At 45.6% G+C, this 19,522-nt stretch overlaps 1 protein-coding gene across 1 annotated transcript in view; it reads left to right on the top strand.

The window, feature by feature from the left end:
* CACNA2D2 (calcium voltage-gated channel auxiliary subunit alpha2delta 2) overlaps positions 1-19,522 on the top strand; it is a 632,244-nt gene that overhangs the window by 401,795 nt on the left and 210,927 nt on the right. Inside the window, exon 4 of the mRNA XM_066614251.1 lies at positions 11,388-11,432. Within this exon, the coding sequence (XP_066470348.1) occupies positions 11,388-11,432 (45 nt within the window). The remainder of the gene's footprint in view (positions 1-11,387; positions 11,433-19,522) is intronic.

The raw sequence follows: 19,522 nt of genomic DNA, 5'->3' as shown, positions 1-19,522 counted from the left end.
TTCACCTGCCGCCTGCCCACAGCTCATCCACCACCCACCCTCCCCCCTGCCCCCAAATGCCTACTTCCCACCCTCCACCTGCTCCAGACCAGTAGTGGACCTGCCATTAACTGAAAGGGGCAAATGCTCTAGGCGCAGAGCCCTGTGCGCCTCTAGGGCCATGTGGCAGCCTTACTGAGGCTCCTGACATGGTCAGAAATTGTGTTACACTTTTGCCGGAAGCATAGCTTAAAGAGAAGGCTTGGAAGGCTTCCCTGGTTTGTCCTGGAATGGTGCAAGGCTCTGTTTCTTTGCAGTGAGTGGGAGGGGGGGAGGGCGGATTTGCACGGGGGCAGCTGCATTTTGTGGGGGCACCATCACGGAGCTTTGCCTTGGGCATGGGGCTGGGGAAGTCCACCACTGCCCCAGACCCTCACACTGGCCTGACTTGGCCAGTGCAGCCTTACCGGTCCACTGGCCCAACAGTGCTTGGGCTGGCCTTCCTCCTTGAGTGGTGGCACAAAAATGTTTTACAGCACTTTTACGACACTGCTGGGCCGGCGCGAGGGACTTGCGTGGGCCCAACGTGAGGTTGGGATTGCGCCTTTATTATATGTCTTGCATCACAGAGACATTTATTAAAAAGATGGACTGCATCATGCTGTTCTCAATATTCAGTTAGAATCAGCCACTGGTCCCAGATAACATGTTTATAAATATTTTGTACAATGTGTAGGTTACTGCCATGACTACCAGTGGGAGCTGCAATGTAGGAATATGGTTGCATGACTGCCAGGACTATGTACCTGGCTCTGTCCCTTTGTGTATGTGCTGGGGGAGGGGATGAGATCATTTATTCCTGACTAGGATCTCCTTTACTCACTGATTTCTGAAATGACTCTCCTGTGCCTCACTGGGGTGCTTTCTTGCTTGTGTGGAGCTCCAGCGTTCACTTGTGTAATTACAAGCAGATGCCCCCACTTAGCTGCAGAGTGGCTGTTTGTCATTCCATTTCATCATGATGACAGCAGGTGAGTCCCACACAGGCAAGCAGATAATGGGCTGTAGAGAAGCAGCCCATTATTCAGCTCCTGCAGATTCTACCTGCTGCAGTTTAAGGCAGTGGAAAAAGACTCTCTTATTTCCATTTAGCAGCTGAGATTGAGCCAACAGTGGTCTGTCTCCACATCCAAAGGCAGCATATCACAGGGTATTGCAAAAGTGGCAAGAGGTGCTCTAACACAGTAGTAGTGCAGCTTCCCTGTACCGGTATTGTAACATGGTAGTAAAGCTTCATCAGGCCCTGGCCTTCAGAAATTTACTCAGGACACAGTCCTGTCTGACTTTCTAGCACTGAAGAGCTGCAGTGCAGCCCTGTGGTGAGGGAACAAATATTCCCTTGAGGCCTCCTGTTCCTCCCCACCCTGCCACTTTAATCCTGGTGGGGAAAGAAAGGCAGCAGCCCAGTTTCTGATCACTCAGGCTAGTACTCAGGCAAATAAATTGCCGCAAGTAAGAATTGCTACCTATAGAAATGTTAGAGGGACCTTATTCATCAGTAAGGTAAATCCTTACAAACCACTTTTAAAAGCCACTCTGGTGATCTCTGCAGGGGCAGAAGGGCATGATAAAAATCTCCTAAATAACTACATAAATAAAAGCTTCCTGGGTAACCTTCTTTCTTGATGACACATTATTTCACAAGCATACTTATATTTTGTGTTCCATACACCCTCAAGTGCAAACACAACACCTTGTAATTCTTCCCTGACTATGTGTTTCTGCTATTAGCAGTCAGTATATCTTGGGTATCCTAAGGGCAGATCCCCCGTGAAATAATAGGCTTGTGCAAAGAGATGAATGGATTGAAATGGACAATATTAGAAAACTGACCTATGATGGGAATGATGTAGTGGGAATTCTCACATTTTTCTGTGTCAGGTATTCTGGGAAAGGCCAATACAGCTTTGGTGAAAGTACTTCCTTGGGCTGTTGCAAACCATTTTGAGGTTTGTCTTCAGAGTGTGCATATATGACCATGCATGAGCATGGCTGGTTGTGTTGATATAGAGGCTGGAGGGAAGGACATTAGTTTGGTAATGAGAATCCTGCTGGTTGCAAAGTCCCTGAGCATTTCTGCCCATTGCAGGAGTTTTTTCCTCCCTCATCCCTCTAGATCTGAGCTCACACCATGACTGCATTGCACAACTTTCAACTGTTGATGGATTAATACATCACAAAGTCATAGATGTAGTCACACCATTCAACGAAGAAATATTAAAGTCCATCTGAGGATTAAGGCGAAAGGACACTTTTGCATCATCTCACGAGGGGGTCCTTGGCATGCTTTCTTGAACCATAAATTCTGCAGTCTTGGAAGAAGTTGGATAGCAGCAGATTTTTACCTGCAGAAAAAGTATGACTGCAAAGTGAGATACAAAATGCAGATTATTTGAAATTAGTATAATCTGGTTGGGAAATTTCTTAATGTTTAAATGCCCAATCAAAAACAAAACAAAACATTACTACAGTGGTACCTTCTTTTCAAAAAAAGGGCAAGCAAGCTTCTAGTAATCTGGGAATCTCAGTGGCTTCTCTTAAGTTCTATACATTCCTAAGCATGGTTCACTGCCAGTTTTTAATAGTGTACATTTAGTGTATTTGTCACTCTCGCACAGAGCATTGTTCACTAAGCTATACTCAGAGGTGTTTCTGCACTTTAAGGGCGCAATCCTAACTGGTATAGGTGGCCTTGGAGGGTCGCAAACATGCTGTAAAGCACATTTGCGCCACCTTAGGCGGGAGCTGCATCGGCGCATTCAGATGCGCCGACGCGCAGACGGAGGCAGAAATCAAGGTCAATCTAGTCCAGCATTCTTTAGAAAAATCCCATAAATCAGCAGGCCCCACTGGTCCAGTGATCTCCCAGCAGGCCACAATTGACTTTGTGGCTTTCTTTGCTTTTGACTGAAAAATGCAGAAGAGGCAACCAAAATGATTACAGAGCTGGAGTACCTTCCTTACAAAGAAATGCTGCCACATTTGGGGCTTTTTATCTTGAAAAAATGAATTAAGGGGACATGACTGAGATATGTAACATTATCATGTGGAGAGAATACAGTATTCCGGCCTATCTGTGCTAGTCCAGCTGAAGCTGTTGCCTCAGGCAAAATGTCCATCTCTGTCCACCTGCTTGCTTCCACTGCGCTTTCTTCTCTTTCCACTCCTGGATTGGACAAGAAAAAAGCGGACAGAGAGGAAGGGGAAATATGAAGGGGAAGAAAGTTCTGAGCTGGAACACGGGAGAGGGGGAGGAGCAGAGGCAGTCAATTTCCTAAGACCACTTTTAACTCAATCTCATGCATTACTCAGAAGTAATGTCACATTGTATTCAGCGGGGTTTACTCTCAGATAAGTGTGTGTAGAATTGCAGCCTAAGGCCTCATGTCTTCCAAGTCACTCCATGTCATCTTCATTCCTGCTCCAGCCATGGATTAAACGTCACCCCCACACCTGTCAAACATTAACAAAACATTTGCCTCCAACCCAAACTGGTTGGAGGGTCAGTTCAATCTTCTAAATTCCAACAATCTCTTTCTAAATTATAACTAGGCACAGACTAACTTGATGAATGGATTTAGAAGTTGTCATGAGAAGCACATGAAAACATGCTAATCTCTGCTGAGGAGAGTAAGTTCCATGCCAAATGTGAAAGATAAGCTTATGCCTAGTCCTTTATACTCAGCTAGCAAACATTTCCCCATTGATTATTTTCCTGCTCTCTGCCTACGTAATTGGCACAGATCCCCTTAAGCTAAAGAATTTTGTCAGCTTGAGTTTTAGCAGTCTGAAGAAGGAAGAGGAAATCGGTTTAGCTGAACAGGTTTTGTCTTCATGATAACTTGAAAGAGGAGTTGGGCTGTCTTGTGTAAGTTCCTCAGTATGACATAGCTTGTAATACTGACAAAGCACAGAGTTTTGGGTTGGAGAGTTTACAGCTTATATATGTATAAAAATTTCACTTACGGTCAATAATTTAAATCATTCTGTCTTTTTCCTTTTTGTCTTTTTTGTAAGTTCCCAAGGAATTATGGCCACAGAGGCTGCTCCCCTCCCCTGAATAATTTCTTTTCATTAATTTAGATAATTTGTTACCTGCTTTTTCAATATACAGATTATCAACACAAAAACAATTAAATACAATTATAATAAGAAACTAATATTTAAAATATGATACTTGAATGATTCAACTTGTTGAGCAAACAAGTAAAAGCATAAAGTACCTGATCAACTCCCAGTGTACTTGGAGATTAAGGACGCAATCCTATCCTGAGCTGGAACATGCAAGCCAGGAGGCTTGCTCTGTATCCAGCACAGGACAGTAGCCATAAGCAGCTCAGCCAGAGATAAGGGGAAACATTACCTCTTACCTCTGGTTAAGGGCTGCTGGTCCCTATGGGTCTCCTCAGACTGGAGCCATCTCTTTAGGTGGCATAAGTCCAAGGAGAGTGGAGCGACTTGAAGCCACTCCGTTCTCCCCGGAAACGGGGGTTGGAATCCACATAACTGCCAGATCTCAGCCCCGCCTACCACTCCGCGCCCACCTGCCTCCGGTGCCGCTCACCGCCCACCCTCCCCTGCCCAGGAACGCCTCCCTCCCACCTCCTCCCCGCCTCCCCTCCACCGACCTTTTCTTCTTGTGTCAGCCCAGCCAAGAGAGGTCCAAGAGAGGAAGCTGGTGCGGAGGCTTGTGTCAGCCTCTGCAGGCCAATGCTTCTCGGTGTGCCGGCCCAGCTTCCTCTCAAGGAGGCACAAGCATTTGCAACACTCCTGGGCCGGCGCAAGGGACTTGCGTCGGCCCAAGGACGCCTCTGGATTGCGCCCTAAAGGCTTATCTGAAAGGAAACGTCTTTACTGCTCATTTGAACAGACCAAAAAAGGGTCTTGAACCACTTGGACCATGAAAGTAGGATCACCAGTGAAAAAGCTCAGCTGAGTGTTGGGACCAAGGTGATCTCTGAACAAGGTGATGATACCCACAGCAGGGTCTCATTACTAGAATACAGTGAGCAGGCATCTAGGAGAAGGAGTGATCTCACATATGCAATGACATTGGTGAGCTACACAGCACTTGCTCCAGATCATGGAGCCTTATTTTGGCTTCTCATTGTCTCCTAAGCAACTGTGCTTCTACAGGAACCATTATTAGACTAATTAATTGGCTATGCATACTCCTCCACTGCCATTAATGCAGCAAAATTCAGCTTCTGTGACATGCTGATCTGAAGCCTATTGGAGTTAACTGAACTTCATTGGAGTTCATTAGCATCTGACTGCAGTTAACTGGCTTGGGCTGTACTGCAGAGCATCTTGTGGGCCACTTCTGGTGGCACTTCTGCTTTCATAAAATGGCCGCCAAATGTGTGCAGAGTACTCCGTCAGCAGCCATTTCTAGCGTGCTGCTGCACTGTGCTTCTGCTGCACCCGCTGTAGAAGGTTAGGCAGAGGGGTTAGGCAGGGAGGGGAAAGAAACAGGGGGTGGGGAGGCTGCCAGGGGTGCATGAATCTGGTGGTGATGGCCCACGCTGGATCCTATCCCCTGTTTTGCAATTCTCGCAGTCCCTATTGTCTCCTTAAATTTGCACCAGCTACAGAGCTGGTTCAGGTCCAAGGAGATCCGTTGTGGAGCAAGAGGCTTATTGGGGGGGGGGGGTAAGGGGAAGTTATTCATCCTTCCCCTTTGAAGCCTCTCAAACCTCCCCCCTCCCCCGCTGGATAGAGCACATGGTGTTTCTCATGCAGATGCATGAGTGGGGGAGGGGAGGAGGATAGGATTGGGTTCTAAGAGACTGAGCCTGGAAGTCCCCACTTCAGATCTTGTTTCTGCCATGAACTGAGTAAATGGACTTAGAGCGCAGTCCTAACCCACTTTCCAGCACCGACATAAGGGCAGTGTAGCTCCTAGGCAAGGAAACAAAGATTCCCTTACTTTGAGGAGGCCTCCGTGAGTGCCATCCAACTGCAAGATGCAGCACACGTCCCATTGGCACAGCTGTGCCAGTGCTGGAAAGTTGGTTAGGATTTGGTTGGCAACCTTCAGTCTCGAAAGACTATGGTATAAGCCTATAGCACCTGGTATTCCCAAGCGGTCTCCCATCCAAGTACTAACCAGGCCTGACCCTGCTTAGTTTCCGAGATCAGACAAGATCAGGCATGTGCAGGTTAACAGTTGATTTGGGCCTTAGGTGAATTACTTTCCAAAGCCTCCCCTTTTGCAATATGGGGATAATATTGTCTTATCTATTATTGAAATAATGTGTGTGAAGTGCTTTGAACACTCCAAAGCATTACCAAAAATGATAATGATTTACTCCTTAGTTATGACACAGGGCTCAGTCCACCAAACATTGCTACCATCTTGTGTTCATTCATTCAGTGGGTCTTGATTAGGGCTCCTGTGCAAAGCTCATTAAAGTTAATGACTGTGGCTCAGCGTCAGTCCTTGGCAGATTGCACCTGAAAAGGGATCTTTGTCTCATTCATCACCACTGCACCACCATTAAGAACCTTATACCGCTATGTCTGATAGTAATAAGGACGCATGGGACCATTCCTTGCAGCACTCCATCTGTTGACAGATACATCCTCTTGAAACAGAATTCCATCCTAGTGAACAAAAAGATTTACCCAGCTCATTCTGCCTGCTTCCAGCTGTCTTCACATCTGCACTGTTGTGTTTCCCTGTCAGTTGCAGAGATCTTAGTGATTATACCATGGATGTGACATGTTGGACAGAGGGCAGAAAAGAATCTGTGGTGCCCCTTCACGTAGAGGAGTTATCTTGTGTGTGCAACACTTCTGAAAATAGATTGTTTCTCATCATAGTAAAATTTGTGAATGCATAATTTTTGTGGGTACTATATGTGAATTTTGTATGGGTGCACATCCCAGTGAGGATGCTCTATCCATACTGCATTGTTTTCAGTAGATTGTACTCTGGGATGCTGTGTTCTTTTGAAAGTAAAGCAGCACAGGTAGAATCCTCACTCACAGGCATATCTGAATGCATATCCAAATACAGATTATGTCTGCACTGCATTGCTTCAGTGGCTGTGTATCCTAGATGTGGCTTTCTCCAGCATATTACTAAGGAGGATCATATTCCTCTCTGTGAATCTGCTTCTTCCCACCCTTAGATAATGTCATAATCACAAATGCAATGTGCAACTGCCACAGCAATATGAGATGAGATGTGACAATCTCCAGGGGAGCACTGAAAAGGACCATGTTCCTCTCTGGGAAATCTGGTGTTTCTGTCCATCCTGAGATCATGTCCAAACCACACATACAGTGTGTTTGCATTTGTGGTGTAGATTCATGACCACTACCCTCAGGATAAAGGTCATACCACCACTCTTTAACCAAACTGGGAATCTGTCAGTGAACCACAGCCCTTATGATTTTTCAGAGGAGGGAGAAGGAGTGTCTTGACCAACCTCTTTGGTTCTCTTCCTCTCTCATCCACACATCTCTGTACTCTCTCTCTCTCTCTCTCTCTCTCTCTCTCTCTCTCTCTCTTGGTAGTATACAAGGCTAAGCAAGACATCAGAGACAAGAGGCCAGTTGCTCTGTGGGTTAAAGCACTAGGCAGGTTTGTTTTAATCAAATCAAAGAATTGGGGATTAAAACGGAACAGGGAAAAACAGACAATCGAGTTCTATGCTTGAGATTAAGAGGCAAAGTACAAAATAAAGTGAAAACAGAGTCTAAATAAGACTTCCCTGGCTGAAAGCATTCACTTACAATTCAGCATCCAGAAGAAAAGATCTTAACTATTTCTTGGCTGGACAGCATCATGTTTTACATCATGATTTGGTCAGCATCTTGCATTTCCTTTTCATCTTGCTCTGGCTGTTTTTTTGTTGTTGTTTTTAAATCCCATTTTGGGAAATGATAGCCTCCCTAGCTCTGTTAGGTTGATTTTAAGTTAACTGATATTCAAATTTCCTGCATCGAAGTCAGGTGAGCTAGATTTCAGTCAAGGCTATCCTTCTCTGGTGATATCAGGCAGTCATAGAACTCCACTTGACAAAGGAAGGCTCTGTGAGATACTGGCCTAGGGCTCTGTTCAAGAATGAAGAATGACTGGCAGTCCAATCCTGAGCTGCCTGGGACGTGGGGCTGTGGCAGCGCTGAAAATGGCTGCCACCACATCCTGCACACTTTGGGCAGCCGCCACCGGCTCCTCGGAGGAAGGAGACTTTCGTCCCCTTCCCCCAGGTAAACAGTGTAACCCCACAGTGGGGCATACTCGATTCACCGCCAACCAAAAGGTCAGCAGTGAATCAAGTGTCTCCGTGTCAGGCAGTGAGCCCAACATGGAGGCTTTGAATTCTCCCTCCCTCCCCTGGCACGCTTCCCCCCGCCTCGCCGTAATGCCTCCTCCCTGCCCTCTCCCCGCCCTCCGCCTGCCTCCCCCCTCCCCAGAACACCTCTTCCCTGCCTCCCCCTGTGCCCCCACTGATCTCTCTGCCGGTCTGCGTGACTGCTGAGCGGTGGAGGTTGGGTTCCTGCCAGCCAGCACTGGGCTACCACCGGCACTTGTCCTGTGCTCGGGCCTGCAAATGTGCCTTACAGCACGTTTGCAACAGTACATGCAGGCGGTGAGCTGGCGCACCGAGCTCAGGATCCAGCTCTGAGCCAGCCTCCAACTTGGCCCCACCCATGCCTGTGTGCCAACATTCACCAGCAACATGACAGCACACCCTGCAGGTTTGATGGGCTAGGGGCTGTGTTTTTCTTTCTTTCTTCAAAATAATACGATTTTTCTGTTTACCTCACGGTTGTCTACTTGCAAGTCACCCACTCAACTGACAGGAGGGATGAAGTGAGCTGGCATAATTGTAATTGTTCTGGCACAGAAATTTTTGGAAATTGGCAAGGTGTCTTTGTGCTGGTGAATGGCAGCCATGGCAGTACTCAGTGCAAAGCAAGAGGACAAGGCACTGCCAGGGATGCAGCACTCCTGCACCTATTACTGTCTGCAGAATAGAGACTCTGAGTGCCCTTTAATTACCCCTTTGGATGGATGGAATATAAAATTCTATTTTGCCAGTATTACTTGCTCTCTGAATTGCCTGTCCCTTTATGAATTTTATCAGCTGCCGCAAGTCCTAGCATGGGGAAAGAGGAATTGGAATAGACCTCTCTATGTAAATACTTTCTAAATACTGCAAATTAATGGCATGCAATTCTTTACTGGACTGATGAAATCACTTTTTAATTTTTCATTTCCCGCTTAGCAGTTCTGAGTGGGAAAAGGGGTTATTAACGTCTCAGATCTCCTCCATCATTAGTGCACATCCCCCTCAAGTAAAAAAAAATATATTTTCACAGATTCAGAAACTTCAGAGTTGGAGGGAAAGTATTGTGAACCTCCAATGTGACCTTGCATACAACAGGCAAAAAAGGGGCCATTTAAACCATGGATTCCTGTGTTCATTTTGCTCATTGTAACTGAATTACCCTAACCTTCTAGTGAGGTGTGGCATAGCCTGTTTTGTGTGATGCAGCACAAAATGAATATGCAGATGCCCATGTATCAAGGGTGAAATGACATGTTCCAGCCAGTTCCACTACACTTTCAATGTATTAATTATTAACATTATTATTAACAGTATTTATATACCGCTTTTCAACTAAAAGTTCACAAAGCGGTTTACAGAGAAAAATCAAATAACTAAATGGCTCCCTGTCCCAGAAGGGCTCACAATCTAAAAAGATGCAAATGAATACCAGCAGACTGCCACTAGAACAGACACTGCTGGGGTGAGGTGGGCCAGTTACTCTCCCCCTGCTAAAAAAAGGAGCACCTACTTGAAAAAGTGCCTCTTACCCAATTAGCAGGGGTAATGTACTGTATGTTTTTTGCAAAACTGGATCAGGGAGCTGCAATTTCCAGTGCATGGGAAGAGGGTACTTAATGCTCTCCTATTTTACTGCTTTTTCTCTTCAACCACTTCCCTCCAGGTGCTTTTCCCCCAGCAGGGATTCCAGATTTGTGTGTTCATAGCAAACAATGGAAAACAGAGCTCTTCTGCACTGGTGTACCTCGGAGGGGCAAACAGGGCAAATTCCCCGAGCGCCAACCCTCCAGGGGTGCCTCGGAGCCTCGCCCTCGCCTCGCCCCTGCACCCCAGGAGGAGCACTCAGGAGCACTGCAGAGAGGCAGCTTGGGTGCCAACTGTATTGATTTACCTTTATAGGAGGATAGGAGACAGGCGCCCTAGAGAGGCACTGATGCTCTAGGGCGCCCATCTTGTCTCCTCCTATAAAGGAGGGGGGGCAACCCAGTCAGAGCCGAGATGCTGCCTAGGAGGCAGCTTCCTCCTGCCTCCCAGGAGTGCTCCTGGGCACCCCTGCTCTGCCTCTGAGGGCGTCCCTCAGAGGTGGAGCGGAAGTGGCGGAAGGGATGTGTGCCTTTTCCTGGCTGGGTCGCCCCCGCTCTGCCTCTGAGGGCATCCCTCAGAGGCAGAGGGGAAGCCGCACATACCCCCTCTGACTTTGGAGGAGACGCGTGCGGCTTCCCGGCCCGGGTCGCCCCGCTCCGCGTCTCAGGCCATCCCTCAGAGACGGAGGAGAAGCTGCACACACCCCCTACAACTTCGGAGGAGTTGCATGCCGCTTCCTGGCCCCCACAGAGCATTCTTTGCAGCTTACAAGCTGCATGGAGGTCTCCGCTGCAGCGGTTTGGGGCCGCTGGAAGCAGCCCCAGACCGCTGCCATGGAGACCCCCGCGGCGTGGAAGGCTCTGTGGGGGCCTCAGCTGCCTCCTCTGTTCCCCCTTGTTTTCAAAGGGGGAATGGAAGAGGCAGCTTCGTGCAAGTAATTGTAGTGACAATTACGTCACCTCAATTCCGGGTCAGGTGCGCGGGGGCAGCGGAGAAGGGGGGCGAAATGGGGTGTGGGGGGCCGAATCCTGGGGGTTGCCCCAGGCGCGGGGACCCCCAGGAACGCCACTGCTCTTCTTGCTATGCAAAGAAGACATGGTGGCTGTTTTCACTTGCACTGGAAGTAGAAAAAGTAGTTCCGCTACAAGGAGCAACTTTGATAAATTGAGCATCTGAATAACTTTATCAAGAGATAATGGAAGTCTTTCTATTTTTTGTCATCTGATCAAAAATCTGGGGAATCAGAGGAGCGAATTCTCTTTGCCATTTGGCAAGATTCTAGTTTACCAAATGATTGCATGGTTAGATGGTAGTTGGTAAGTGGATGCCCATATTCACACATAGTCAGAGGAAGCAAATTCCACAATCCACCAACACTATAAAAAAACCTTAGAAAAAAGAGTAGAATGATTAATATGAGATTGTGTACTTTACTTATCTTTTCCTTTTGTTCTGCAGGAGGAGGATATTGAATACTATGATTCCAAGGCTGACATAGAATATGTAAGTACCTTCCAATTGTCCATGAGTTGTGCTTTATGCAGTAAATGGATTACAAGTCAATTCCTACTGGTAACTTCAATTATCCTTTTTATGGTGAGAAACCATAAAAAGCAAGCCACATATAGCCAAGGAATGATCACAGTGAAATCTCTTGAGAAATAAGAAGGCAAAGCATGATAGAAAATTGAGTTCTGCTGCATACTAAATGAAATGAAATAATTTAGTTGCATACTAAATGAAATACTAAATACTAAAGGTGATACAGACTCCAGATCATTCTACCTTTTTTAATGGGTGGTGTTATTACCAGCATATGATAGCAGCGATAGCTTATAGCAAATACCAAATCCATCCAGAACTCAGATTAAAAACGTTATACTAAATCACTTTCATCATAGTATAAATCAGATTTGCTAATTAAATTGTTTTTTTCTTTGAAATTCTAAAATACACTATGAATCTGGTGAAAACTTGCCTGCTTTCTAACTGCTAATTTGTTATAGTGGATTTCCATATACCTGAGTGCTTCAGAATCTCTAGATCTCACCAGGTCCCACGTATTAATGACTACATTGCCACATCTTCAGAACCAAACATAGGACTTCACACATTCCCCCTTGGTTGATTACCCTGACAGGAATTGCTATCTGTCCAGAAGCACGAATGCTTTATGTAAGGCAGCATTGCTCTGAAATATCTTTTCACATAGAATGGGACAAGTCATATGCTGGCTGGGATAAGATGAAACCAAAGAAATCTTTTGCATCCACAATTCTGCATGGTTATCCCGTCCATTTTTAATATATCTTTGACGATTTGGGGAGATTCTCCTTATTTTAACGATACCTCCAGAGAACCTACAGGCAGTGGGTCTGCCCCTTGTACCTAGAGAAGAAGAGAGAATGGCAGGGTCCACTTGGTGTTCATTTTGAGACAGCCCATCAGACAAAGCCTGAAGGAACCAGGTGCATTTTTGCTAGAGAAAGTCACTTTGCTTCCTGGAAAAGTTTCTAAAATTAAAGCTGGCATCTGAAATTCAAATGAAGAGCAAACATCTAATTAGAGACAGAATCTAATTCTCTATCCTCCTCCCGGCACAGCCATCCTGTAATTCTGGCAATCAGCATGTTAAGTATAAACCAGAGAGCTTCAATTCTCCAAGGAAATAGACCTTTGCTAGTTACTGAGTGTAATGAGAATACTTGGAGAGAGCTCTGTTCAAAACAACTCCCAAGCATCCACCACTGGCTTAACTCAGCCCAGAAGTGGCTGCATCTTATGGGTGATAGTTTGTGGATTGTTTTGGTGTCTTTCTGGGTGAATAGAGTGCTAGAGTAAGGTAAATCCCTGGACCCTCTCAAAAGGCCAACAGAAGGTAAGAGCAGATGTTGAGCTGGAGAAAAACACACACAAAACTTTTGGTGCCTACATTTGGCCAAACTGTTGTCCCTGAAGCATTATAGCTTTATCAGGGGAGGATTAGGGAAGAAGTTCTGAGTGGCTCATAGCCTGAAAGAAAGAAGCACATCAACAGGGCTACAGCTGTACTGAATAAGTACCAGTTGGGATGAAGCAGTTAAGTCAACTCCAAACTCTTTCCAAAGAAAAAGGCAAAAATAGGAGAAGAACAGGATGGTCATTGCAGCATCTGTTGCCATTTTTACACATATCTTTTTGCAGGCATCTGTTAAATGTACAGTTATTTAGACCCCCTTCTGCTGGTGCTTCAGCTGATGCTTCTTGGGCCAACAGCCACTTTGATACCCACAATGCAGAATCTTAACCAGTGGTATAGTGGTAAATATCATGGATCTAAATTGTTCTAAATTGCTTAGTTTTCAGTAGCAAAAGAGCAGGGGTGTCAAACATGTGTCCTAACAAATGAACAATAATGAATCAGTGTACAGCACAACAGGAGTATAAGTGGATCTAGCCTTACAGTGCAATCCTATTTTGTGCTGGAACAGGCAGGCCAGGAGGCAAGTGCTGTATCCAACGTGAGATAGGTTGCCAAAGTGGCTCAGCCTTCCCCTTACCCCTGGGTAAGCCACTGCAGCCCCTATGGGTCTCCTTGAACTTGTGCCACCTCCTGAGGTGGCACAAGTCTGAGGTGAGTGGAGCAACTTGAAGCTGCTCCGCCCTGTTCGGGAACAGGGGTTGAGATCTGGCATAACTGCCAGGTCCCAGCCCCGCCTCCTGCCCCCTCCCTGCCCGCCCCTGGGACCACCCTCCACCCACCCCGGAAGTCTCTCTCCCACCTCTTCCCCACCTCCTCCCTGCCCACCCTAGAGCCTTGCGTCGACCAGCGGCTGGATTCAGCCTCCGTTGGCCAGTGCGCATCCATGCGCTGGCCAAGCCAATTCTCGAGAAGGCGCAAATGTGCCTTATGGCATGTTTGCAACCCTCCTGGACTGGTGCAAGGGACTTGCACCAGCCCAGGGCTCTGTTAGGATTGCACCCTTAGTAACTTTCAATCAGGGCCTAGGAGAGGGGGGTAAAGGGGGTAATTTGTACCCGGGCCCAGGGTCAAAAAGTGGGCCCAGGAGCCAAAAGAGGGGGCCCAGAAATTTCCTGGGATCTTACATCTTCCTATCTACTCAGATTTGTTGCCCGCACTGGATGCTGGGGATACTACCATGAGCTCGCGGCTGGAGCTATTGGCAAGCCATATATGCTGGGCCGAGGAATGCATACATGACATTCCTTAACTCAGTGTCAAATCTGGGAGGAAACTGGACTGCTGCAGTAGTTCTTTGGCTTGTGGATCTGCCTGTTTTGCCCCCATTCTGCTCGCCTGTCACCACCCTCCCCCTCTCTGTTTCACCCCTCCCCCCTTGCAAAGGGGCCCAAAAGAAACTTTGTATCCCCTGATAAAATTTGCCTCAGAGACCCTGCTTTCAATGACTATGAATAGTGCTTACCTACGCTGCTAGTCATTGCCTCTGTTATTATACAAATGTACAAAACTGATTGGCAGCAGGAGCCATGAATTCTGTTCCGCTCGCTGTATGAAACAGGTTTGACGTGACTGCCATAGAAAGATGGGAGGTCTTTTTTCCATCTTTGTCTCTGTAGTTCAGAGACCACAGTTTGGCCTGCAAACCTGCTTGCAGTTCCTCCAATCACTAGCATTCCTCTTAGACGAACTCATCTACACAAGGCAGTTTGATAGCCTGTTCTAAGGCAAACCGCTCCATGCTCATTATGAAAGTATGCACTGCTTGCACCCACTTTATCCTTCATAACATTTTTCATAATAGTGTTTCAGTCTTGATTTAGGCCCTTGGCCACTGTCTTTGGCCGTGAGCATGAAAGTCCTAGCATGCCAAATATGGACTCTTTTATTACCCATTCAAATATGTATATAATCATGAGTACTTTGAGCATTAGGAGGTAACTCTCTATCCTCAGCGTGCCTGTTCCTTTGCTCTTGAGAATTTAGGCTGCTATAAAAAGCAGAAATGTAAGTTTCTAAAGAAATTCTAAAGGACCTCCTTTATAGTATTGGCTGGTGTTACATGCTGTGTGCTAATATCTGTAGGTAGTAGAAATTCAGCTACTATTTGTATATACAACTTAGCTCTTTGCTAGCCTTTCCTAAGCCATTGCTGAGCAGGAAGTCTTGCATATTTACTAGCTGAACATGAAATCTGAGGGAAAGAATCAAGATTCTCTGCCAGCTTCCTCTAAGCTAAACTGGGAGAGTTCACTCCCTGCCAGCTTCCTCCAAGTCAGCTCAGCTCAACTGGTTAGCGTATGTACCTCCCATCTGAGAACTGATTGTAAAGATTTGAGTCGGTAGAGCTATGGTTCACAGCCATACCACCTGCTCTCCATACTTGCCATGTCATATCTTACCTGAAAACTTTTAAACATCTTAATTGAATTTTACATTGTAACTGTAAGATCACTGTAATGCCAGCTCCCATCCTGGCAGAAACCTCCTATTACCCAGATTTCAGGATACAGAACCCACAACCACTTGTCCCATCAGCCATTAAGAAGAATCTTTGCCTGACTTGTGCTCTCTCCTAAATAGTGCTTTCCACTTAGAATTTCCTGGAATTTTCCAACCTGCCCGCTTTATGGTCAGTGGAATGTCTGTATTCAAGCCTGGTAAGGCAAACTCTGGCAAAATGTACAGTCCAGTATAAGAGTGAGACCTGAATAAGGACATGCCTCTTAAAGCCTCTATTGTGGGCTCATACCCTTTGCCAAGTTCCCATAGGTTTCAGGTAGTAGTTCTCACAAATGCCAGGGGATGCAGGTCATAGCGAACATTTGCTAGAAATATTTAAGGGCAGAGTCCTAACCAACTTTCCAGCACTGGCATAGCTATGTCAGTGGGGCATGTACTGCATCCTGTGGTCGGAGGCAGTCATGGAGGCCTCCTCAAGGTAAGGCAATGTTTGTTCCCTTACCTTGGAGTTGCATTGCTCTTATGTCAGTGCTGAAAAGTTGGTTAGGATTGTGGCCTAATTGTCTAAATATTAATCCATCAAGCCATGAACCTTGATTCTAAACTGTACTCTACACTGGGAAAGGCTAGGGCATCCAGTTCCAGAACTATCTCACCCACAGCTAATAGCAACTTTGGGGGCACAGTTTTCCTCAGAACTCTGGCATGATAGGAAAGAATTAAATGCCCCTCCCATTTCTCCATGGCTGTTATTTTAATTAAAATGAACACAAAAATAGAGGCACAAATTATGCTTTGCTACCATCACGTATACTGTGAGTCCAGGACAGTCATTTTTCTACTTATTCATGGTGATGCTTAAAATTATACACATTTGGATTCCTTTTTCTTGGTCTTTAGTAAAATTATTGTCTGCCTGCTACTGAAAACACATGTAGTTTTCTCTGTGCTTGAGACTCTATTAAACCTATTGCTTCTCTCAGCAATATTCTAGCTAATTTTATTCCAGCAAATAAAGAAAAGACGATGACAAGGATGATGATGAAATTAAAAAGATATCAAATTGTGTGCAGTGAAACTAAATAGAAAAAACCACAGATCCTCCATTTTTGTTAACATCCATTTTCAAATTTAAATTGAGCATGATCATCCTCAAATGAAGTTAGTTCAGACAGACAATGCCTATTCTATAAAACTGTGACTTTATTCAGGAAGCTTGTACCAGATTTAAATGTGGAGAGACATAGAAATGAGAGTCCTATTCATTGCACTTATGGTTCATTTCAGTGTAATTCTGAATGTGGTCTTCTAAAAAAATTTTAATTTAATTTTTAAAAGTTAAGGGGTATGCAAGATTATTTGTACAGGAGAGAACTCAAGATATGCACTATTTGTTTAAAAAATGTTTTTTTAAAATCCTCTTTGCTCATTCATCCAATAAGAGAAGGTCTCAATGTTTATTCACAGAGAAATGTTCAGATTAACTAACATTCCCTATTGGATACCAGTTGCAGAATGAGAGAAAATTACAGTTATTTTTGCAAGACTTATCATTATGTTTATGGTTGGAAGCCAGTGTTTAAATCATAACTGAGGCCAAAATCATCTGGGCCAGATCCCCAGCTGGATTCAGCTGGCATCCTTCCACCGACGTTACTAGAGCTATACCACAGCCTATGCCATAGCTTTGTTTTCCAACACCACACCATATGCAGTGACCCTTGTCTGCATCTGATCAATGGTAAGTCACTAATGTCATCTCAGGTGAGCATTTTTCTCAGCTGATCTTTTTTTGTAGTTGGTCTGATATAGTTCCAGAGCATCCTGTGGTGTGAATGGGAAACACCTTAGGGCCCAATCCTATCCGTCTTTCCAGCCCCAGTGCAGCTGCAATGCAGCCCCTTGGTGAGGGAACAAAAGTTCCCTTACCCTATGGAGGCCTCCAGAACTACCCTCCCACCAGAGGATGCAGTGCACGCCCCATTGGCATGGCTACACCAGGACTGGGAAGTTGGATAGGATTTGGTCCGTAGTTGTTCTTGATGGTCTAGAACAGGGGTGCTGAAACATTTTGGCAGGAGGGCTGCATCATCTCTCTGACACTGTGCCGGGGGCTGGGAGAAAAAGAATTAATTTACATTTCAAATTTGAATAAATTTACATAAATTTACATAAATGACTATATTAGCAATGGAATTTATATAAATGAATGAAGGTCTTGCAATAGCTCAAGGCCTATAAAAGGCTTTACACAAAGCAATGCCAGCTTTTCCTTTGCTGCCGCTGCTACATCACAGACGTGAAACAAGCAGTGGAGGGAGCCCTCGTCCCACAGCTCATGTGAGAGGGCAAACAGTCACCCTCACATTGAGAGCAATTGCATTGGGCCAATATGGGCTCCAGCAAGTCTCCAGAGAGCCAGAGACTCATTGGAGACTGGGGGCTCCCCGCAGGCCAGATCAGGAGGGCCACAAGTGGCCCCCAGGCCGGGGTTTGGGCACCCCTGCTCTAAAACGTCTTTTAAATCACAGATCATTTTGGTCTGCTCCTTAGGAAAACATGGGCTTTGTATTTGGTTATCTTTTCTATTATTTCAACAACATACAACAAACCTTTATTAGGCATATAGTTTTACAACTAATATCTCCAAACAGTCATGTATGAAGGTATATGTTAAAAGAGAGATAAGAAATAAGGGTTAAAACACAACAATTTGCTTACACAGTTACTCCTAGTTGCTTAGAACCAGCAGCTTAGCCCGTTTCATGTTGCTCAAATGTAAAAATTTAGCAACTGGAAGGGTCACGAATTCGAATTCACCTGCCAGCAAAAGTTGTAAAGAGGTGATCTCAGAGAGACCTTTTTTGTTTCCTGACAACGAGGGGAGATGCTGGTCTCTGAGCATTTCAGGGTGGGGGAAGGCTGGCGGGGGGGCATTCCTGGGGGCTGGTGGGTGGGGAGTGGGAGGCGGGGCCAGGATCTGGCAGTTATGCTGGATCCTAACCCCAGTCCCAGGCTGCTCGGATTTGTGCCACCTTTTGAGGTGGCGCAGATCCGAGTAGTCCCATTGGGTCTGCTGTGGCTTTACCTGAGGTAAGGGGAAGCAATTTAGCCCCAGTCTTGCCGTGGATGCAGCGCAGGCTGAAATGTGTGGAAGAGAGTCTACCTCTCTGAGGCCACAATTGCAAACTCGTTCTTCTTTCGGGGCATTTCTAAACCTACCAAGTAGGTCATTAGAAGGCAACACGTTGCATCAGGCTAATGTAAAAGCCCTCCTTGCAAAGGGGCACTCTAAGAAGGTCAGGTACTTTGGTTGTTTACCAAAAGTATTGTTAAGATGGAAATTTAGGGGCAAACATTTTTTTTGCGCTGCAGCCAAAATCTCTTGCCTTTCTATGTCAGTTAGTCTTGTTGTCAAGAGCCTGATAGAAACCTCAAGTGTAGCAGCTCCTTGTAGATCTTCCTCGAGACCCATTTGTCTAATTTTCTTATTGAATAGAACTAAGCAAGGAGACAACAGCGAGTCAGTCAATAACCCCTTTAACAATAAGTTTTGATCAGCCCTGAAGCACACTTTGGCCCAGTATTTTAAGAAACTGGACCAAGCTAGAAACTCCAGCCTATATTGGCCTGTCTCCAGGCAAAGTGCCGCGAAGGGAACGCAATGCGGTACACCTAAGATCTTGTATAGAAAATTAGAATGGATCTTTTCAATCGAGTCTTTTAATGCTGGCATCCAAACAGGAATGCCATACAAAATTTGAGGTGTAACTTTGGCATTAAAAGCCTGGAGAGCAGTTGGAATGAATGAGTTACCCCAAGAGAAGAAAAAACGAGTAATAGCCTGAACAGCTAGTTTGGATGAGTTGATTACTGTAAGACGATGGGAAGACCAGAAAAGCCGGTAGTGAAACCGGAGACCAAGATACTGAAATTCCTTGACTTGTTGTATTGATTTACCATTGAAAAGCCAGGACTGTGGTTTCCTAGAGTGCCCAAACACCACAATCTTGGACTTTTCATAGTTTAGCTGGAGGGCGTTGTTGGTAAAATATTCTATGCAGGCGTTAACCAGTCTCCTTAATCCTATTTTAGTTCGGGATATCAGGGCCATGTCATCAGCATACAAAAGAAGAGGGATATCCACTGAACCTAATTTGGGGAAATGCGT

The sequence above is a fragment of the Tiliqua scincoides genome, chromosome 2, assembly GCF_035046505.1.
Source record: "Tiliqua scincoides isolate rTilSci1 chromosome 2, rTilSci1.hap2, whole genome shotgun sequence".
Classification (NCBI taxonomy): domain Eukaryota; kingdom Metazoa; phylum Chordata; class Lepidosauria; order Squamata; family Scincidae; genus Tiliqua; species Tiliqua scincoides.
This window is presented reverse-complemented; position numbering and strand designations above follow the sequence as displayed.